Genomic DNA, 24,037 nt, shown 5'->3' on the forward strand with positions numbered 1-24,037 from the left:
TCGCTTTCTCTATCGCTTTCTCTCCCTCCCTCTCTAATTCTCTTCCTCTTTCTCTCTCCGTCTCGGCTCACCTCGAGGATTTACCGAGGGGGCATGTAACCTCCCTGAGGAACCATTGTCTGCGTGAGGGTGTGTGTGGGTGTGTGTGTGACTGTGTATGTGTGTGAGAGAGAGGTGAGGTGGCTTCAGGATCCAGACATGAATTCCTGTTGGAAAATGAAGATTCAGGTACAGATTCTTGTTCTTGGTGCTCTTCCTGTTATTGGATGTTTGTCTTTGTGTTGTTTTTGTTGACGATGCCGATGTCATTGTTGTCATTGTTTTCAACGCTGCAGCTTCCACTCAGGGGTGTATGCTCTATAACCTATTCAAAATTTTAGCCTTACATCATACCTACATGCACAGTCGATGATATATCTAGATATAAGGCACGTACAAGGAAAAAGGGATGATAATAAAAGGTAATGGGGCTCATCGCAGTTTCCATTCAGTGGTTGTTATGGTGAGGCCTTCTGTCTCCGTGGTGATGGCAGAGTACTTCTGGTGCAGTAGCCGAGAGATGAAAGAGTTGCCAGGAATGTGTGGTTTTTGTCTGTTTGTGTGTGAGTACGTCTGAAAGAGCGAGAGAGGACTGGATAAATCGAGAGTGAAATTAACAGAGACAGTCAGAATGGTCCGTCAGATATCGTCACTACTGCTTGACAGGATGTATACAGTCTGTGGTTATGAATGTCATATTTTACTGTTCTTTCTATTGTCTGTTCCCCAGAATCAACCTCTGTTACTTTCTTGTGTTTGTGTGTGTGTGGGTGTTCATTATATTTGTGTTGATGTCTTTTGCATTATTCGTCGCTATCTCTCGAACTCTGTACTCTGAACCCTGTATGTCATTTTTTATTCAGTGCGTGTTCCTGGGCGTGCATACATGACGGTGCTGTACGTGTTTGTTTGTGCTGTTCAGAGGAGCATCTGCCCCCTCAGTGTGAAAGGTTGACCCACTTTCTCATGTGCCTCTGCCCTTTGTTTAGGATGAGTGGGGGTGCAAAGAAATACTGTATATGACCTGTGAACTTGAATTTTCCATGAGCATTGTTATATTGACTTTACTGTAATGGTCATAGTTTTTTAAATAATCGTTGTTTTATGCAATAGTCTCCCCTGGATATCTGTGTGCTATCAGAGTGTTTTGTAATTGATCACTAAAGTACAGGACATTAAAAAAAAAGTACCATATCAGGTCAAATTCAGCACCCATGAACTCACTAACCCCTCTACTCTGTCGTCATGAGTCTTTTCTATTTTCTGTTTGCTCATGTGCTCTGGCAGCCAAATCTACTTATGGTGGGAAAATGCAAAGATAGGCTGCAGCTCCAACAGTGTGCTGCTGTCTTCTCTTGGGAGTGTGACTGTTTGCTAATAGCTGAAACTGGGACAAACATACAAGGCTTCAGTGGCAGAGGGATCTCAAATAAATATATTTTTTTCCCCTTTTGGTCTACAGCTTAACATATCACATCATCGACTGATGCACCAAATCACCGAGCTTTGTGTCAAATCTGAAAGCTGGGGGGTGGGAGGAATGGGGAGATTAATGCAGTCACATGTCACGGTAGAGCTTAAAACCTGTTGGAGAGGGGAGGAGGGGGAAATGAGGAAGGCCGGACAGTAGAGCATAGCAAGGCTGAGGGTATCATGCACACAGGAGTTCGCTGTACATGGTGTCATTTTCTTGCAGCACTTGTTGCACTCATAAATTGGGTGTTTTACAACATGCCCACAGAGAACCTCCGCTTACAGCGCCGTCTTCTGCTTCTTGTTTTCACCCGAAAGGCTTTTAAAACCCCAGAGCATGCTTTTAACATTCAACAGTGCCAAGAACTCGGTGCATATGCAGTTAGTATCCAGAGTGCTGGATGCAGAATTTTCTTTTTTTTTTTTTACTTAAAAAATGAGAGAGAAACTTGTTTCAGATGTTTCTATACTTCAGATAGGGTGTTGATATTCCCAGCGGGTATCAGGCTGATGCTTCTCTCTCAGCTGCTAAGTGCTGCTAGCTATAAAGAAGCTGTTTGTTGGGCTCAGGCATCAAGCTGTTATTGGACTTTTTAGAGTCAGTGATAGTGTCTGCTTGTCCCTTCTTAACTGAAGTGAATCATTGACTTAATGTTTTATACAGTCTCGGTCAATATTTCAGTCCTTCCTTTGATTTGCTAAGGTGACCTCTTGCTTTCATTGAACATGTCTTTGTTTCTGTGAGCTTGTGATTTGAAGGATTATATCACTAGGGGACTGAGGGTTTCACACACTAATAATGCAGCTAATTAGGAGGCACTGCGCTGAACTAATTATCTGTAGCTTGACTTTTTCACACAAGTCATAAATAATGACTTATGTCATGTGGAGTCTGGCCCAAAGTTCAGCTAATGAGGAAATGTGGCTTCACTGCAGAGTCACATTGTCAAATATTTCACTATATCTTTGGATCTCTTGCTCTCTTTATAAAGCAGTCACTCTCTTCTGTTGCTCTCTGTCATATTTTACTGTTCTTTCTATTGTCTGTTCCCCAGAATCAACCTCTGTTACTTTCTTTGTCAGAGTGGCTTCTTTCTGTAGTTCCCATTGTTGTTGGATTAGTGCTGTATAGCCTTATTAGACGCACATCTAGAATAGGTCATCGTGCACATGGACCGGCACTGAAAATCCGGTGGTCACTGTCTCTCTTCTACCACATCCTGTTTGAACACATTGATGTAATTATGCTGGTGATGAAGAAAGATGAGGGACAGATAGAACAGGAGATGGAGGAGGAGGTGGAGGAGGAGCAGTAGGAGGAAAGGAAGGAGAAGGGAAAACCACAAGCTCACATCCTGCCGATGAGAGTGCATGACAAACGCACACGAAAACTGAAAACCCCAAGTCTGGAGGTGTTTCCTGCAGTCTCACTTTACATGTTGCTTCAGTTTGATGTGGTTTTAAGATTCACACACAGATGCTGCAGGCTGACACCGTGGGGTTGTAGTTTTGCTGAGTTAATGCCTCTTGTGAAAAAGAATACTGCCATGTTAGACAAATGTTCAATGGCTTTATTGGAAACTAGAATCTCAAATAGGTGGTTTGTTGGGTTTTTATTTTTCGTCTCTACTTTCCAAAGTGCATGACCTCTCTGTACAGCGTAATGTCCATCTCCTTTTTCCTCCAGTCACAGTTATCCTAGATCGGGTTAGATGTCTGTGGCCAGCCAAGCACTCCACTGAGTGTTGTTACTGTGCATAGTTTCTCTCATCTGGTGATGCTCTGCTGCCCAGCTGCCCACTCGGCCTGCAATTCCTCCCTAAGTGGCTGCTCGACATTGACAGGGTTAGGAAACCACATAAGGGCCAACTTCCTTTCCTGATGGGTCTCTTTGTCGGGGGCCGTTTGATATTGCTTTTCCTGCAAGGATGTGTGCCTGAAACCTCTGAGGAGGGAGAAGTTAGTCAATGCACTGTTTAATACCTCACTCTTTCTCGAATATCTCTCTGTGTTCATTTTGTGCATGCTAGCTGTAATTTACAGGCAAAGAGTGTGTTTATAATAGCTTACTTGACATTGCTATCACTTGATTTTATGTGATTTGAGAGAGATTTCCCCCAAGGAGCTGAGACTATGCTCAGGAATCTCTGTCTGGGAAGGCAATCTTGAGTCGGCTTGTCTGCAGCAACTTGTGTATTAAAAAAAACAAAACAGGGTGGCCTCATTTTTAGATTTGCATTTGGCAGAATGATCAGCCCTAAGCAGATCATGCTATGCTTATGCCATTTATTTCAGGGAAAGCTATTCAGATGTAAACACTGCTTTGTGTCAGTCATTTTCATTAGGTTTATTTAGTTATTGTACTTCCAACAAATGATCATGGAAATTAAACTTTCCGTGATGAAATTAAACATTAGGAACAAACAATATTCTCCTGTATACATATACAACACAGTTCTCTCACTGTAGAAATTAATTAAAGGTTGAGGATGGGCAGAGCTATGCTGGGTTGTATGGTCACCAGACTCCATCATCCACAATATGTGAAATGTTTGCCTTCAACAAAATAGTCATGTTTTTTATGCAACATACAGAAGACTTTATGTTCATGTAACCCCTCTTCCCTGTGGGTGGAGCAGTGGATGGTAAATGTTTAGCATGCTACAGTATGTATGCATAAGGAAAGGATAAACACAACAACCAGCTTTCATGGTTGTTTGATCAGCTGTCGAAGATGAAGGTGGAGGTGAGCTGCTGGACGATTAAGAAATTATAGCCTCTGTTGAATGACGAGTTCAGCAGCTTGCAGAGGTCACATAGCTCGTGGGGCAGTGAATGAATGTTTACAACGAAAGAACAAGACAGGAAGAGAGAGAAATGTGAAAGTCATTTCTACATAAACCTCCGCAACACACACACACACACAAAGCACCACACACACCTGCCACACACACACACACAAACACACACACACACCACACACACACAACCCAACACACACACACACACACACAAACCTCTGTCCATTAATTTCACTGATTTAATTCTTTCGACAGTCCCCTCATTACCACTGTCTGATAACCATCATTCATTTGGCTTCTCTGTCTCTTACTTTATGCCTCTTCCTCTGTCTCTTTTTCCAATAATCTCTTGGTCACTCCCTCCTAGTCTTGTTACAATGTCAGCTATTTGTAGCAGGAGATGATAAAATGAATTCTTTGGCCCTTTTTCAGCAGAGTAACTGCCACATAAAACAACTATCTCTCAGTGTTTGGGACACACAGCAGGGAGCTGCTTATTGTGGAAAAAAATCTCTGAAATGGGCAATACCATCTCCCTAAATGTGTTTTAGAGCTCAATGGAGAGATGTTTTGCATTTATTGTCCAGAGGTATCATTGTTGAAGATGGTTTGTGTCCCAAGACATCTGTTAAAATGCCCTTTATCGCCCAGAATCAATTTTTACTGTTCCAGACTGTCCTTGGCCTAGCTATTTTCTACCTCCTGGCATCCCGAATGAAGATGCTTTCACATATCCCAAAGCTCTGTTTTCTTACTCTGTGGGATTCCATTAACCTCTGGAAACAGGTTGCTCGTAATTCCAGTAGATAGTGGAACTGCAGACTGTGATTGGCTCTGAGGCAGAGGAAGCAGAAGGTGTTAATTATGTCTTTGCAGTTACTTGAATGAGGTTGATGCGCTTTCTTTTCCAAGCTTGAAACATGTTGCCATATTCTACATGTTTTGCTGGCAGTGCTGAGATGCTGACACTAGACGTTTCCACTAAAGGAAGCCTTAACAGATATAATGCACTGCAGCTAACAGGCTTGTTTTAACCAAGGAGCACTTACTGGTGCTTATTCACAACTGGGAAAAACAAATTCTAGTGATGTTGCTATTTGTATGAGTGTCACAATCAGTATTACTCTCTGCACTGGAGGGCAGATGCAGTGAGTCCAGGCAAGTCCTGGAGATACTCAGGGAAGTAAGATAGCATGCATAATATAAAATGCACAACAGACTGATAATGGAGCATAATAGTATTCAAAAGTTGAATTTTCCTTTTGTGTTGCTGTTATAAAACCGTCTGTCTCTCATGAGATAAAATGGTTGAAGGTTGGAAAGGTGAAGGTTTGCAAGCTTCACAAGCAGTTCTCATTTGCGACCCTGACCTATCTCATTTCATGTTTGGGTTGGGTCTGAAACTGTTGTCGGTATAGGCGAGAACAGATGGTGTGTGAGCAGCCTTGCTGACTGCACGTCTCAGGTTTTGTATTCTGAGAAGCTGTCAACCTCAAACAGAAACCCATCTCTATGCTCTGCTTGTGGCATGACGCTGCTGTAAAATGGTTCCAAAACCAGGAGGAAGTATCTGGAAGATCTGGTTCTCTAATATATCACTTACTAACAAAACAAAACACATTTAGCTTTTTCTTTTCTTTTCTTTTTTTTAAGCAAAAATGCAGATTCTCTGGTTCAGCTTCTTCAATGTATCAAAGCATTTAGAATCTAAACAATTAATTGATTAATAAAGAAAATAATAGTCACATCAATCAGTAATGACAATAATCCTTAGTTGCTGCCCTAAATTATATACTGTATAGTTAAAGGGCGTAAATAATGATTGCCTACAATGTTTTTGATTAATTGTTTAGTGTATTTTTTAATTTCTAAGAGCCTAAGGTGACATTTTCAAATGTCTTGTTTTGTCCGACCAACAGTCCAAAACCAAAAGGTATTTTAAATTTAAAATGACACTCAAAAGAAAACTGCATTTGTAAATTTGGTATTTTTTCTTGATTAATCAACGAAAAAAAACTGCCAATTGATTTACTTGATTGATTAAAATTGACTGGTGTTTCAGCTCTAGGCTATACATGCCCCATATGGTCTACAGCTCAATCTGTGACATTTTCATGAAAGATGACACAGATGGTGGATTCAACTACTGAAAAAGTTGTGTTGAGGATAGAAACTTTGGGGAGAACAGGCACATTTCAAACAGGCAGGGTTACATTTGCAAAGGTTTTATCTTTTGAGATTCTTGCATTAAAGAGAGCCGAGCTCTCCTCCCTGTGGGCCGAGAACAGAGCCCTGAAAGGCGTCCCTCTGAATATGACCTCTCCTCCTCTGCCATACTCTCCTAAGCTTCGTTTTCTTACAACCTCCAGTCTTCAGAGTCCAGTCTGAAAGTTGTGTTATCAAAGCCTGGGGCTGCGAACAGCCCCACAGAGGAGGTGGAGAAAGACAGACACAGCGGACTGTGAAACCTGAAACCTTCTTTATCAGAATTATGCATGAGCCCAGAGAATAAGACCCTTTATAGTCTACAGTCATGGTGGCAGTGAAGGTGACTCCCAGACCTTGTACTGCAGGTAACACAGTTTTCTGGAGAGGATTTTTAAAGAAATGGGGTTAGGAAAAAAGAGAGGATGCATAGAAATGGTGTTGATCTATTTCCTTTTTCATCTTTTGTCATCCGTCTGCCGCCTCTCTACTCTAATCACGGCTGTCTATAAAAGTCATCGGCCCATTTGTGGCCCATTTCCCGGAACTCTTCGGTCTGAGCATATCTGCTTGTTACTCCATTTTTGGCCAAGAAGGAGGGATTAAGGGCAAGGATCATCAATTTGTTCTATTCTTTTGGCTGTGCCTCGTTATCCCCGGCTGTCATCTCCTATACAAAATAGAATTTTTACCCTCTTCAACAATCTGACAAAATAGATTTGCTTCACAAATTGCACCCATTGCAAGCTGTATTTACCATTTTGTGGCATTGTATTGAAGATGTTGAGGAGGTAATGACTTGAAGATGGAGGGGAACTGCTTCATTTTAATCCATTAGTACAGTAAAAGACTGAGATCTTGCCTCTGCAGTTGTATCTGCAGAACCACTGGTTAAAACATACATTTTGCATGTGAAAGTTGTGTCACTGGATCAGCCACAAAGTGCGTCTTACTGGAAGATTAAAACACAAGATACAGCTTGAGATTAGAGATAATGGCCACAAGCTTGCAACTGACATTTTGGTTTATCAAAATTACAGGGAATTGTAGTAGTCTATTCAGAGTTCTCTCCTTATAAAATGTCAGCTTTTTGCCTCATAAGATAATGGAAACCTTTGCTGTTGCCCTGTTACCAGTCGACATGTTGGGGAATTAGAGTTGCAGGAGATGTCTGATGCGTGTTTAATTGCACTCTCTGCGCTGACCACAAATTCATAGCCCTTTGCTTCCAATAAGACCAGATGAGGGTGTGACAGTAGTTTAAAGGTCAAGAAGTGGTATGTTTGGATGCAAGTGTTGGTATGTTGGCGTTATCCAAACTATTTAATCACACAGAAAGCATGTCCAAGCTGTCATCTTATCAGCGTGGCTGGGAGGGTCTGTGTGACCACAATCACACACAAAAAGTGTGTGTGTGCGTGTGTGTGTGTGTGTGCGCGCGCGTGCGCGTGCGTGTGCGTGTGCGCGTGCGTGTGCGTGTATCTTGGATTTAACTGTCCGCAGTTAAGTGCAAGCAGAGAGTGATGGAGAGACTTGGTACATACAGTAGTGCTCTATCACCATGACAACTAGTCAAGTTGTAAAAATAAATCATAATCTTGTGAGAAAAAAACAGAATAGGTTGCTTTGAGTGTAAAACGTCATGTTATGCTAATAGGTTTGTTGGATTACAGTCCATAGGCTACTGTGGCCTACAGTTATTTTGACTTGTAAAAAACATGTTTGGACGGCACTATTTGGTCTCCTGTCCGCCTCTCATATAGGCGTCTATGCTCTGTTTGGGACCGTCTCCCAACTCCATAATGCTTTCCATTGAAAAGCATAGGAAAGCTTCTGTGTGCTTTATCGTGGTGGGAAAGTTAACATTTGGGTGGCCAGTAAGCCACACGGTGGTGAGAGGAGTTTTCAAACAGTTACTTTGAGTTTTCCACCTCCAGTGAAGAGCACTGCACATCTGCTTCCCTGCTGGTCTGAATTGGATACGTGGGCCAATAACATAATGCACAGAAGACTATTAGATAGTTAGATTGTGGATGCCTTTTTACATAATTTGCATAAAGCCCACTTTAATCACATATGACGACTGTGCTCTTGTCTCAGCTGTCTGGAGAACAAGACAGGTCTCCGCTGTACTCCAGCTGCTGCTTCGCAACACAGCTGGTTATTGACTCATACTTCATGTAACTGGTTTAATTCATTTTAATTAAATTTTCTTTTCTTTTTTTTAGATAAGGGGCTTGTTGGTAAAACTTGTTGTTTGACCTGAAGTTATACCACTAATTTGACATGTAACAGACAGACTGCTCTCATCTTATTCATCAGTATTTAAATTTTACTACTTCTCAAAATATTGTGACCTTATTCTGAAAATCTCTTTTTAAATGAAATGTCTCCACTTTGGGATTGCCACAAAATGTCCAACCTTCATGCTTGTAATAACTCTGATCCTCTGACCTTTTATCTAGCGTAACCATCAGGTGAAAGTTAAAATATACTACACCTCCATAGGACGGCTGGTATGTGCAGTGTATTGAATGGGAGCTTTGATTAAATTTTGCCCCTGGCCATTCACCCGTGTGTGCAGTGTATAGACAGTTAAAACACTCCTCCCCATAGAGCTGATTTCCCTTTGCAAAGATTTGTTTGTGTCCAAAGCACCACAGCCTGTCAGACCCGGTGTGAACTCAGCATTATGTAGCGATGATTGATTACTCATTAAGGAACCACGCAAGGCTTTAATACCAACACTGAATGCAGTACAACACCCCAGTGGCTGTTTATCCGAGTCTCTGGTGCAAGCTGAGAACACTGAGTGGGAATTGAGGATCATTACAGCCTCAAAACAAAACTTAACTGTGCTGAGTGCTGACAGGTTTGGCCTGATTCGCTCCCCGGGTAATGATACAAATATTGTGACACCATTTGATTTGGAGTTTCTCGGACGTGTTATGTAATCGGCTTGTCCTCCTTTTGTCTCGTGCCAAAATGACTTGATTTACTAACTTAAAATCCTCACAGGCTGCTGAGGAATGTAGCCTTGCTGTGTTTGGTTGATGTGTTTGCTCGTTAGGAGACAAACCATGAAAAAGTTCTTCCTATTTCTTCTATTATAGCCTATAACAAAATTTTTTCATTGATATTGACATAGTTACTGTATCTTTGTACTGTATTTCTTCTACTAGCATTGTCATTTTCAGGGATGCTAGCTGCATAGCTCTAGAGATTGCTTGGATCTTGGTCAGTCCACCACTTTGGTCCAGACTGAAATAGCTCAATAACTATTAAATGGATTACCATGAACTTTGTTTCAGACATTAACGGTACCCAGACAATGAATCCCAATGACTTTACCTTAAGAGCCACCTTTAACGTTTTTGGGATTTTAGTGAAATATCTTGACTACTATTTTACTTGATTTATCGGCATGACATTTGGTACAGACATTCATGTTCCCCTTAGGTTGACTTGTAATAACTTTGGCAATGCTTTAACTTGTCATAGCACCATCATCAGGTCAAAATGTCATTTTCCAGCACTTTGGTTCATGGCCTGCAAAACTAATAATATTCCAGCATCAACTGTATTTTGTGCTAACTGCAAATTAGCAAATGCTAACACGCTAATCTAATCTATTGAGCATGGTAACTCAACGTGTGAAAATCAACGCGTTAGCATTGTTATTGTGAGCGCATTGGCGTTCTAATGTTAGCATGTAGCTCAAAGCACCCTTATGTCTACCTGGAAGTCCTACACATGTAGACTCCTAGTGTTGTTAACAATTTCCGGTAATTGGCTGTGCTGTTTCAAATGCTCAGATGTTAATTATGTCAAACAGATCTACAGCACCATTCATTACAAATAAAGTGTGATGCAAATAGTAATTATGCGGGATTTGCCAGTTATCACTGTGCAGACAGCATGTGCAGATTGGACTGCATCTCTTTTTCCGTTTTTGAATGTGTCTTTCTCATCTTCTTTTACAGAATGAAAAGCCTCTGGGTCATTCTGCCAGCAGGTCCAGCAATATATCAAAGGTAAGCAAAGCACACACGAATGGAAAAATTTGAATGAATGATGTATGGCCTTCTACCACAGAGAGAGAAAAGAGAGAGAACATAAAGACAGAAGGGCGGTGGTGAGGTGAGCTGTGGAGGAAGGCCGAGATTGACAGGACAGATATACATGCAGTGGAGTTAGAGGCGCTGATAGATAGACCTGCCTCACTTGCATCACATCGCCCCAATCAGAGCTGCCTCTCTGATCAACCTCCAAAGAATAGACGTGTCTTTACACCTCAGCTCACTGTGGTTTTCTGTCAGACAGGCAGTACAAACCTCTTCTCTCTGTCTTTATTTGCACCCTTCTTTCCTCCCTCTCCTCTCCATCGCTCCCTCGGGCAAAGCTACGGCCTGCATCGAATCTGACTCCAGGGTTTCAATCCTTGTTCTCCTGAGCCTCTTATAGGATAAACCTTTTACTTGTGCTAATAGATGTCAGGGTCATTTCGTCACCACGGGATCGCTCCAGCTATAATGTTTGATCCACGAGCCAGCCACTCTCTAAACGTGAGCAAGAGGAAAGTTATTGCACAGGAGTGAAAAATACTGTCATTTTCATGGTTAGAGTTATGGTTAAACATAAATACTGCTTCCTAAGGCAATGTGCCACTCCCAGACTAGAGAGGTGTATAGTGTATGGCTTCATAAAACAAACATTGCATTAACTGAATCGCTGATTTCTAAACTATACATGAAATTATATCACACCAAAACTAAGCATAGCTTCCATATGTAGGATGTATACATCAGTACCTTTAAAGTAACTGCTGGAGATGTTTTAGTTGTTATGCACATGGGGATGGCTTGAGTCACTTGGGCAAGAAATCTCCAGTTTAACCCATTCATTATGAAACCAACAGTGAACAGATCCAAAATGTCAGTTGCAGTCGTCCATTGCATTGTAAAATTGTGGACACAACTGCAGTGGGTGCAAAGTCTATAGCTATACAAGCTATACAAGGTGCACCTGCCACATCAAATGTTTACAACCTTTATATACACTTACAAAAGAAGTGAGATAATAATTATGAACTGGTGATCATGTGGGTGTCTTGTGTGGTAAATCTGTACCTGGCAGAGTCTATATAGAAGATACCGCTCTCCTTATTGGAAGCTTTATATGAGGCTACAGTCAGCAGCCGGCTAACTTAGCTTAGCATAAAGACTGTAAACGGGGGGAAGCAGCTAGCCTAGCTCTGTTTGAACCTACCAGTGTAAAAAATAACAAGTAGGCCTTGTTTAATAGGGGGTTATGTACTAGACAGTTTCTTTGTAACTTGCTGGTTGCCTGGTAACTGGTCCTGGATTGGCCGTAGATGGATTTTGTTACCTGAGGACAGAGCCAGGCTAGCTGTTTCCCGCTATTTTCAGTCTTTTTGCTATGCTGAGCTAACCAGCTGCTGGCTGTTGCTTCATATTTACTGGACAGATATGAGATTGCTGTTAAATTTCTTGTCAAACTGTGTAACTGTGGCTTTAATGGTTTCCAGCAGCGAAAGAGAGCAGTGTCAGTCTGGAGCTGCTGTGCCTGTGGTTTGATAGTTTGATGGGGCTTAAAATAGCTGAAACCGATCAATTTAAAAGTACCTTGTTTGCCTCAGATATTGATCTTGCAAATCAGCTTGGGACATCCTGCTATTTTCTAAAACTCAGTCTAGTTTGAAGAGGAAGGAATATATAAATACTGTATGTGATGATGATGATTCCAGTGTAGTCTGGAGTCATAGTAGTAAGCAACAATCTTGTACCTGCTTTCTGCACTCAAACACACACGAGATGGCCGAGAAATCTCAGTGCCATCTCATCTGTAAACGGAGGGGTGGATTTTAATTAGTAAGCGGTTTATGGACATGATTCATTGTCATTGAATGTCCTACCTAGCCTGCCATTGTGTGTAATGGAGTGATAGACATAAAGTATGAACAAGGCTCTTACATTTGACAGATTAAATTAATAATCAGCAGTCGGCCTGCCAGCTGGTGTTTCCTGCTCCTTCCTAAAGGGAAATACCACTGACAGGTATTAAATCTGCATTAATTGTTCTCTGGATGTAAAGAATCTGCCAGGACAGTTAAAGAGAGTGAGTCAGCTTGTGACTGGAAAGGAGTTGCGGAACCAGTTAGGATTACCTGAGAAGAAGTCCCTCTTGGGAAAGGAGTGTAATATATTTTTGGTTACCCACCATCTTCCTGAAACCACGTTTCCTGGAAGCGACATGAATCAGAATGTGATCTGCGAGTCTACAGAAGATTATTTTATTTATATATGCAGTTTTCCCACTTTCTCTGCAGTATTGGCAGGATGAGATGGAAGACTTTTATATTTGCAGCAGTGACTCAAATGTTCCTTTTTGTTGAAAGAATATAACATGTAGGTGAAGTTCATTTATGTTACAAAGCTCCTGAAAGCAAAAGATAAAGGCACTTTATGGATCACAGTTAAAATGTACAGCTGGTAAGAACTTTTAATTTACACACGATTCTGTACAAGCTGCTGATGACGGTTTAATGGAGGATCTTGATTGACACGTGATTTTTTTTATTTTATTTTTTTTATTTCCACATGAGCTCCAGCCAGACTCAAAATAAGGACACCAAAACAAACCCCGCATTGCTTCACATGGCACAGATTCAAGCTGAATCACATCGGCTTGTCAGATCAAATCAAAAATGAATGTACTCGTATCCAATTGTTGACCTACTTAAAAGTCTCTCTACATAAATAACCACATCACCGGCCTGAGAGGAATACTTCATAACATCTCTGGCTTGGCCCGACAATACAGTCTGGATCATTTGTATGTGAAAGCTCAAACGTCCAAAGAATTTGCACCTCTTGTAGTTTTATATTGATAACCAGGCAGGATATTTGTGGTCCTTTTTGCTCTCTAGCTTTGGACTTTTTTTGGGTTCACAGTCGCTAAACTGTTGGTGTTTTCTTTAATCGAACAGGCTTCTCCTCCCTGAGGATGACTCAGAAAAAAAACCATCTACTCTCTAGGTATCCAGTTACTTGTAACACTCCCTCTGTAATACCTGTCATGAGACACACACGCCAGGAGACAGAGATTTGTATAATAACAAGCTGCAGCATTTAGCCGAGGGGTGAATTGTTTCATAAAGATGATAATCCCCCACAGTGACAAGCTCGCTGGTGAAGGCACTACGGTGTACAGTTTTAGATATAAATGTATACGTGTATCCAAAGCCAAAAACTCATTAACTCTCGTCTGCTCTTTTTGTTTGTTCATTGATTCATTTATTCAGACAAGGTGTCTTTTATTGAGCTGTTTAGAAAGAAATCGTCTAGAAAATTGTGAAAGAAAGTTGAGTTGAGGACAAATAATCTGCGTTTTTGTTAAATAAAAGAATGGTCAGTGTAGAATATATAAAAAGCAGCTCTGAAAGCTTTAGTGGGCTCAGGATTGCCCGGTGATTTGGCAGGAGTTGATTTTCCACTTGGCGAGGTCAGGAGGCTTAGCTGTAGCCGTTTCTCTCTTTAGCACAGTGCCAGGAAGCTGTGCAATGCCTCCTACTCTGTTTGGGAAGGAATTAAACTATTACAGTCCTCATAAAGACACAAAGCAGCGACCCACCACTCTGTGGGCTGCCGTTGATAGTCAGCCAAACATCTGGTGGTGCTCTAAAATTCAAGCTGCTGCAGTTTTGCAGCATTTCAGGCTCCATCGCTGCAGTGCACAACCTGGGTCAGTCCTCCAAATCGCTACAGGACCGGTCCTGCTGCTCTGTTCAGCTTGGCAGACCACTGATGTTGAAACCAGGCGCTGGGCCATTCAGCTCATAATTCATTTTTTTGAAGAAAAATTAAGTTAAAATTGTTAATTTCTTTGGAACAAATCATAGTTTGTTTTGCTTTTTGTGTTTAATTGCTGGCAGCATTGCTCATTTTTATGAGTTTCTGCTTAAGCTGGCTCCGGTCTTTGACTTTGACTTGAATGGTTTTATTACAAAATGCTTTTGGTGACAAACGCTATTAATTCTTATTTGTCAGCAAAGCTGCCAAATGACGCCTATCAAGGAGAGACACAAAATACAGTAATATGAAGCTGCATAAAGGTACGTCAAACATATAGGGCTGCCATTGTGCAAATTAGTTTTATTATACATTAATCTGGAGATTATTCTTCAGTTAATAGATTCATTGTTAATTACAAAATAGTGTAATATACCCATTATGGTTTCTCAGAGCTTGTTTGTTTAGTCTGCCAAACAAAATGTAAGAAACACTAAACATGAACACTAGTCACTTCAAAATAATTTTCCATGAAGTGTGTACAATATTTAATCTTCCCTGAGCATATTTGATAATCATATGTAATGATTTTCCTTTTAAACAGTAATTACCTTGTGAGAGTAGGTGCGAGTTTCTATAAATGTATTAAATATCTCTTTCAAGAAAAACAAAAAAGAAAGAAACCCTTATCTTCATCTAGGAGCACGATATCTCTGTTCTGTTTAATCCGTACAAAAACCGAATTGTTTTTTTTTTTTTTTTTGGTTTTAGGGTGGTTTTCTGAACCAGGGTAGCAGTTTCTCTGTGTGTTTTATGCTAAGCTAAGCAGCAGTTAGCTGTAGCTTTCCGTTTATAACACACAGACGTGAGAGTGGCATCGATCTTCTCATCTGACTCTGAGCAAGAATGTTAATTAACCCATTTTACCTTTAAGACCATAGTTTGACAAAGCACTCCTGACTCAAAGTCCTCTTACTCACATCACATGGTCTACCTCATTCTTGTCAACAGTTCCATCTCTATTACATCTGAGCAAACTATGTCCACCAAAAAAGACCATGTGATGTGGTTAAAAACTTGAGCAAGCGGACCTTGAATTTGGATTATTTTGTCATTTTGTACTGTTTTCAAGGTCAAGAATGAATTTTAATATTTATCTTCTGTGTTGCTTTTCTATTGGCATCTTGTCAACATCTGGTCCATTCACACAGTCGTTCAACAATGTGTCTTGTTAGAAGCTTCTCACTGGGGGGGCAGTGATTCATTGTTCCTGTTAGATTTTAAAGGTTATTCTTTGAAAGGCCCCGGAGACTAGAAAATGAGAGCTGGTGGTTCTCTCCTGGTACAGATGGAGACGGTAAAATGAGAATGAAGGCAGAGGTGAACAGATGTGCGAGAGGAGGTGTAAGAGAAATGAAAGAAGGAAGAAAAGGTATAACAAGTGGATAAGAGGATAATTTATTCCAGGATGAAGTGCGTGAGGGCTCAAGGAGAGAGGTTAAATAAGTAGTTATGATGATGAATTGGGAGACTGTTTCACTAAGCACAATAAACAGGTGTTCACACAATGAGAATATGAGGCTGGATTATATCTAATTAGGACATCAGAGTCAAAGAATCGAATGAACCAAGAACTTAATGGATACATTTAAGTGTAAATTAGCTTCTTTTCATAGTTTACAGTTTCAAAAGTAAAAGGTGTGACATGGCCACCCGACACAATTTTTGTTTTGCAATTGTTGAAATACCATTGCATGCAGTGTTTTGGTTATCCCTTAAATGCAAGTACTCATTTACTCATCAAAGGTCCTCGTTACAAGAGAGGGCAGTTATGAGAGAGCAGATGGTTAATAGAAGTCTGAAGAGTCATACATGCAGGGAAGTTAATCATCCACTATCTCTGTAATGCTATCATCCCTCTTCTGTCTGACTCTGATCAGAGACAGAGCTGGTTATCTTTTGCCAACTCACACGAGATGGAAACATGAATGATTAACAGAAGCAAGATGGTACTGGAACATCATGTTTACACAGCTAGCTAATAAAATAGGGAATAAAGATTTCATCCAGTGTCGTCAGTGCAATCACAGATTGCCTCTTCTTTTTACCACTTTCAGTCACACGATGTTTTAGTTGAGCATATGTCATCAGTTTTTTTTGTTTCTAGTAATTATTGAAGTGTAAAGCTAAAGCACCATCTTCCAGCTATGTAGTTAAATACAGGTCTGGTTCCAAGATAATAAGGTTTTATTGCCTTTTATCTGATATTTGTGTCTCTCACACACATCTCAGAGCTGCCTATTCATTTTACATTCATAGTCCAGACTCTTGCAGGAGCTCCAAACAGCAGCCTTGAATGTCAAACTATCAAAATAAGAAAATTGAAATTTTTAAGAGAAATTAAATTTATGTTTTGACACCCTTGGGTGAACTATTAAAGAATGACAATAGAAAAGAGAAGGACAGCATGTTTGTGTCTTTGTGTGCAAATGAAAAAGACTGTTAAAGAAAAGCTGTGCTGTTCGTGCACAGACAGAAAAGCAGACCGAAGGGCATAGCTGAACATTGAATTTTCTATTGATTGGTGTCAGCCTGTGAGCTATAAATTTTCCCTTACTTAGAAATGAAATCAATAGGTAATTAGTTTTTTATTGAAATTACCATTGCCCCGTGTGTCTTTATGTTAGCAACCCAAACACCATCTGATCCCTGTCCTTTATCGTCCCTCACTACCCGGTGTGCTCGCTGGCACTCTGGAGGAGCGCTAGGACGTCGGATAGATTGTTAAAGGAATAGTTTGACATTTTGGGAAACACACATGTTCACTTTCTGACTGGAAGCAGGGGGAAACTGATTGCCTGGGGAAAGAAATAGTCTGGATTAACCCTTAAATGCATACTATATACTATATTGCTCCCGGTCTAATTTATTAATTTAATATGATTAAGAACTCCACTCTTTGGTATTCCTCAAACTGTTTGTTGTAAACATTGTTCTGATGTCAAAATGACAAGAATAGCATTTTCTTTTCTCATAATCTTTCCCCTAAAAAGTTTTTAAGATCACTAGAGAACCGAGGTATGGAAAAGTGGTAAATTTTTTCAGTTCACAGTGTTTTCTTGTTTGGCCTCATAATGTCACTGTTCCTATGAATCAATACAGACGCAATGATGAAAAGGTTTGTTTATATTAGCTTCCTCACACAACCCAGATGTCAGATTTAGTGCAGAGCAATCATTTTCTTTGATATTGGAGGGTTGTGATGACAGTAGCTCTGGAATTGAAGATGTACCTGAGACTACTGATGATGAGGCTTTTGTTTTTTTTGCCATTTCTGTATCGGATAATTTATAAACCAGAGCTGGAGCATGAGAATTATAAGATAACTTAGACGATATGAGATCAGAATACCGTCCAAGCAGCAGTCCCAAGAAAGTTAGGCCTGATGAGGGATTATGATTACTTTGCTGACTAATCTGGGTTTGGTAGTTTTTAGTCTAAGAGTTTATTTCCATTGGACTGACCCAGTCTTTATGCTATTCTAAGCTAACCAGGTGCTGGCTGTAGTTTCTTATTTAGCATACAGAAGTGAGAGTGGTACCTTCTCCTCTCACACTTAGTAGGAAAGTGAAGAAGCGACTTTCCCAGACCGCAGAGAATTATGGTTAATTGCACTTCGGATCTTAGTTTTGTATTTCTGGTTCTCAATTATAATACCATTGTACAAACCAGGTTACCATTTACATACTGACTTCCTTTGATCTTTTGTACTCACCATAGTTGTGTGTTTCCCTGTGCTGTGAGGGATTATGCCATGTTTGTTTCATATCATTCAAACTGTAATTACAAGCAGCCCGGAGGGAAAAACTTACAGGTCAGCCTCCGTCTTAGACTGAAGTTAGAGATATTGAGATTTTGAGTGGTTACGTCTAAATAAATTCAATATTAACACTAATGGAATTAATTCAACTAATTTAAAGGACATTTAAAGTGTTACTACAGAACACTGAAAAAGCAATGAATTCAGACCATATAAGTAATGCGACTGCAAGGCTAGAACCATCTTAAAAAACATCTCTAAATCTTCCTGTTGTTTATATTGGGCGACAATGTTTGAAGGCAGCCTTATTACCAACATTTACCAACTTTCAGTGTTTTCTAGTTTACATAATGTGGCCAGACTGTTGTTTACAACCTGCCAGCTAAACTGTTGGCTTCTTTACGACATGTATGATCGTCTGACTGCTCATGTTTCTCGCCCAGTCAGACTTTGTAGTAGGGATATTGTTGTGTTCTCAGATCTCATCAGTAAATTTGATGAGTAAAATACGATCATAACCAATAGAAATGGTGGCCAAATGTTTGTGAATAATGCCCAAATTGTAATAAAACAAGCTTCCTCTAAAATCCATAACCATTTTAACTAATCCTCACCATGTTGTTTGTGTAAAATAAATATTGGTAAAAGCTACAATAGATAATGCTGAAGGTATTTTTATTATGACAGCTTTGTACCTGCAGGTGCATCTGTTTAAAAATTCTCTGTGGAGGCTGAACAAGTCCACAGCCTCACGTCCTCCAGCTGTGCTTCTCTCAGCGCCTCATTCTTCATAAATCTCCCTCTGTCTCGCAGTCTGTCTCCTCTGCGCTTCTCTCCATGGCAAGCCTGGTGTTTTGCCTGATCTGTGACGCATCTGAGACAGATTTTGCCTGGCACTACTTTAATCAGATAGATTAACTGCCCGTATTGTGTTTTTCCTTTTTATCATCCTGTGCACCAGTGTGTGACGCGGTGCTTTCACTCTTTCTGTGAATATCAGGTTCAGGCACCGATAGCCTGTTAAATTCTCAGCACACAAGACCTGTCCTGGCAATGCGGGAGATATGATTTGATCTCGTTGAACAATACGGTAGTTATTTCTGTAGTTATATTGTTGTGTATGTGTTTTGTTCCTCAGGCGGGGAGCCCGACTTCAGTCAACGCTCCATGCAGTTTCTCGAGGACGTCGGTTTCCCCATCCAGCCAGGACATCTGCAGGTACAGACTGTTTTAGTTCCACTTACTGCCGGTGATGTCATTTATGTCCACAGTGATATGAACACCTGAGGACAAGAAATTGAATCTTATTTATCAGTCCATTACTGGTGAAGAACCTTATCAATGGGCACTGTTGGTTTACCCTTTAGCCTTGAGTTGTCACTGTTGGAGGTAGCCCTGCTGTAAAATGGATTTTATAGTAACAAATGTCATCTAGTGTTTGGTATTTTCATGCAGAGGCAAATCCCCTGAAACCTTTTATCTCCGTTTTTCAAATTCCTTTGTTTTCAAATGCATGATGTCTTTTCCATTTCTCTTTTTTGTCCTTTCTCATTCCTTCTCCTCCTGTCTTCCTCGCTGTCGTCAATCACGCTCCTCTTTCATAAAACGCACACGCACAAACACTTTCACGGCAGCAGTCAGGATCAGGACTGTCACAAGCAGACTGCTGTGGTTCTGTTGAATTCTAACGGTAAAACCTGTCAAGGTTCAGGGGGTATTTCAGTGACCACCCTCTGCACAGACGCCCTACCAGCTTCCAAACACGCCAAACAACGAGACTGGTTCTCACTGATCCGCTCCTCATCCGTCAACATCCGCCCCAACGGCTCGCTCAGGTTTTCTCTGTCTCTGAACGACGTGGGCCAGCGCGTGGACAGTCTTTGTCGAGGTCTGCACTTTATCGACCGAACCTGCTCTGAGGGGGAGCTGGAGCTGAAGCCCGAGCCTCCTCAGCCACCCAGCTCGGATCGAAGGGCGCACACACTTAACGGCAAGCTGGCTGCAGCACCCGCACACCAGAACCCAAATCCGGCCTTCTCAACACGCACCCACCCTCACCTTGTCCCCTCCTTCACCAACAACTACAAATACATGCTGGGCATCCCACCCGCCAATTGTCTCCCATCTGATCCCACCATCATCGCTCCTGCTCTTCCTCTTTCTAACACCCACCTTCAACCTCATCCCTCCCCGAGCGCCAATTTCCTCCGTCTCCTCCTCCCCTTCTCTCGATCCTCTACCTCGGCCAGCCTTCAGTGCTCTGAGCTCGGCAGCTACGCCTCTCACCTCCACATCACCAAGTCCTCCAGCGCCCTGCTGGAAGGCAGCGAGTCAGGGTTTCCCCTCGAGGATCAACTGGGAGATGACGACGTGTTTGAGGAGTACCAACCTAGTCAAGCTTCAAAGGGCATGGGCCAGCTGGCAACCCCAGAAACAATCACCAGGGCTGGGCCAGGTGCTCTTCTTGCCCCCCTGTGCTATATGGATGAGGACAGCGACTTGGACTGCTGCCCATCCCCTTTGTCAGAGAAAACTGGGCCACTGTCCCCCTATTCGCTATCAGGGGACTGCTGCAGGTGGGTGACTATCTGGATGGTATAATCCACACCCGCCCTTCCTGTTACTTGGTAGAGCCCAGACCACCCCTGTGCCATTGCGTGGCAGTGAACCCTAGAGCCCTGTGGAGTAGTGGAGAGCTTCTCAACCTGTAGAGTAACTACCCAGCAGAATATCTTATTACCACAGCAGTATTTCTCCTCCAAACCCCTGCTCAGAGTGGAGCTGTTAATCAGAAGAACTTGACACATAAATGCTTAAGTCTACACACACTGCAAAACCATACGCCTTCTCCTCAGCTATCCTGATTCAACCCCTCATGTGTATAAAACATTTCATTTCATTTCATTTCATCTCACTTCACTGTTATCTCAATGGTCTGCCATGTTCTTCATTGTGCTGTCAGGCTGTGTTTTTTAAATAATTTTTCATTGTTACTAGATCGATGAGGCGTTAAAGTGTCTTACATGGGCTGCGGAAATTTCTGATTGATTTTGCCCGAAAGCTTTAAGCTTTGCAGGAGTAGGCAGGAATAAGGGGCAATGCCAATGTTTAGGAAAAGATGGAGGGGCAGAGGTTAGGGTAGAAAATTTAATAGTTTTGAGGAATGGAGTGAGTGTCCGTCTGAGAAATAGTGAAACAAAGGCAGACAGGGGACTATAAACAACGTTGAACCGATGGAGTCAGTCTGATTGGGTCAACAGGGCCCTCATCAGTCTTTTTCACGTGACAGACCGGTTCATGGCTATGTGGCCTGTTTGCTAGCGGCAGATCTTACCATGTCACCAAGAAAAGGAATTTTGAGCCCTACATAGATGGGTTATCGTATCTGTCGGTCCACTACACATGAGAGTTAAGTCAGATGTCACTTATATATTTCTGTCTTGTTTTTGTCCCATCAGCTCACGTCTTTGCATGAACTCTGTTCCAGATTATTCTCTACGTCAGCCGTGGGCTGATGGAGAAACATGAGCTTAGAATGGGAAAGGTGAAGGCAAGAGATCAGGAGGCAGATTATTGGCTTCAAATAGCCTGCGTAGTCTCTGACTGCACACACACACAAAAACACACATCTTCTGTCAGGTGGCTTGAAGCGTGAGCTCAGGGCAGCAGACTGACCTCACCTGTTCACCAGAGTGTGTGCACGTGTGTGCTTGTTTTTCACAAACGAATGGCACGTAAATTATTATCCAGGTCTTTTATTGACAAGATTTCAGCATGTAATAGTTGAAAGTGTGATAAGAGGTGACTTTCTTTCGTTTCTTTCCTTATCAGAAAAGTCACCTTTTTAGAGAAAAAAAGGTAAACACAGTGTTTACATACAGTGTTTTGCACCAGAATGCATTATGTGAATCCTAACAAACTTCTGAATGCATTTCTTTCTGCATTGCTTAACACATTACTACCACTTCTTTTGATCAGCAGATTGGAATAAAAACCTGGTGTCATTTAAACCTCTTTATTTGATAGACATGACCAACCGTAAATGGCAATTATTATAGCTTATTTTCTGCGTTGACTGCCTGCTCCAGTTCTTGTACTTGCTTTGCCTCTTCTCTTCTTCTTAATGTTTTAGGGTTTGCACACTCTACATACTTCCATTATTTGCATATTTGTGGTCCTCGAGCATGTACTAGTACAGCACCAGATACAAACAAAAAGTTGAGGCCCTGTGCTTCATAGAGCCTCAAGTATTCAAATTTCCATGGGGTACCTTTTGAGCTTTTACGTCTGACAATATAAACCAGCTTGAGTCTATATAAGTCCTAAACCTTCCTCTGAAAGATAAGTTTCTTCTCAGTAAATTTAATATTCTCTTTTAAGGCAAGCATGCCCACACAAACCTAGTAAAACATGCAGAGAGGGGGCAAGCAGGAAAAAGGAAGATGGCTTCCAGTGGTGCGGCTGCTAATTGAATTGTGTTTTTCTCTGTTCAGCATGTCTCTGGCAGAGTGTCGAGCTTAAACTGTTCAGACTGAAAACAGGCTGAGAACAGGAGAGAACAAAACGCCTCAGATGTCACTCTCTGCCCCATACCAGCCCTGTGAAAACCTGTTTAGCAAAAAGCGCAAAAAAACAACAGATTGGCGTTGAAAATTTAATTTGAAAATAAATACATAAACATTTCAGACTGAGGGCAGAACATGTAACAGCTGGAGGGAGGGGATCTTAAAGCGACACATTGAGAGAGTGAAGAGTTCAAAGATCAGGTGCATGCCGCAGGAGAAAAAGTATGAGGAAACAGACAAGAGAGGACAGGAACAAATTGAATGCCTCACCAGGGCGGCAATGTTGCAGATCTTGTTTCCCTCTGTTTGTGGTGCTTGTGATTTCCAACTCTGTTTTTCTTCTCACATTTTAATGTTGACACACTCTCTAACGGCGCCTCTGCCATCTTAAAATTACTATTAAACACGGTCTGTTTTGGCTGCTCAAAAGATACAAATTAAATTTTAACTTCCCTTCTATGCCTAACAGTGCTTTGAATTTGCTGCTGCTGACACAGGCTACACCACACTGCTACGTTTAAAACAATCTCCATCCAGAGGAGCCTTTTAACACTGATACAGTAAATTTAACTGTAAATTCGTATAAGGGTTTAGGATAATTCTGTTAAATGTATGGACGTACACGTCACTTTGAATGACAAAGCTGAATTTTATGTGCTCTATTTGTGAGGTTTCTATCTTAAAAGTGCCTTTTGCTGTAGTTTATATAAAATATTGACTTTATTCAGCAGCTGAAGCCTCCATGAAATCTTTATTTCTCAGCTGAAGATCCCTACAGCCTCTTCCACTCATGTTGTTTACTGATCACTTTATTTCCATCATGGATCCTTGTGGAGGTGTAGGGATTCTTCTACAGTTATCCCCTCCTACGTAAAAAAAAAACAAAACAAAAAAAACATGAACATAAAATAAATTTGTCAAATCTGTCCATTTCAGCAGTCGCCAAACCTTGATATAAGCAGTAAGATTTCAGGTCCTCAAGCTGATTTTTTGGGGGTTTTTTTAAGAGCAGAGTACAGTACGGTATGTGTGGGATGAGAAACTGCAGTTCATCATCTTGTGATCCATGCAAACAAACACAAACAAAGCAGCCCAGCCAGATCCAACAGAGAAAAAAACACTCTTCCAGAGATGTTAATTGTGCCTCCTCTATCCTTTAATCCCTCGCTCCACATTCATCTCCCTCCACCTCCTCCTCTAGTTAAGAATCCCGTAGAAATTACCTATTCTTAATCCTCCTTTGTTCACTTTGTCTTTTAATCTTGTAACGCTTTGGCCAGATCAGTCTGGAAATAGACGTCTTGCCCCGCTCACTTTCTAACA

At 41.3% G+C, this 24,037-nt stretch overlaps 1 protein-coding gene across 2 annotated transcripts in view; it reads left to right on the plus strand.

The window, feature by feature from the left end:
- The window catches only part of march8 (membrane-associated ring finger (C3HC4) 8), a 72,634-nt gene that overhangs the window by 41,316 nt on the left and 7,281 nt on the right, over positions 1–24,037 (plus strand). The window contains exons 3-5 of one of the 2 annotated variants that reach the window (XM_035663323.1): positions 10,502–10,552; positions 19,288–19,367; positions 19,784–20,725. In XM_035663323.1, coding sequence (XP_035519216.1) covers positions 10,502–10,552; positions 19,288–19,367; positions 19,784–20,725 — 1,073 coding nt within the window. The remainder of the gene's footprint in view (positions 1–10,501; positions 10,553–19,287; positions 19,368–19,783; positions 20,726–24,037) is intronic. The other variant, XM_035663322.1, reaches the window with a different exon arrangement.

Source organism: Morone saxatilis, unplaced genomic scaffold (genome assembly GCF_004916995.1).
Source record: "Morone saxatilis isolate NCDOM2014 unplaced genomic scaffold, NCSU_SB_2.0 Contig19, whole genome shotgun sequence".
In the NCBI taxonomy this organism is placed as follows: Eukaryota; Metazoa; Chordata; class Actinopteri; family Moronidae; genus Morone; species Morone saxatilis.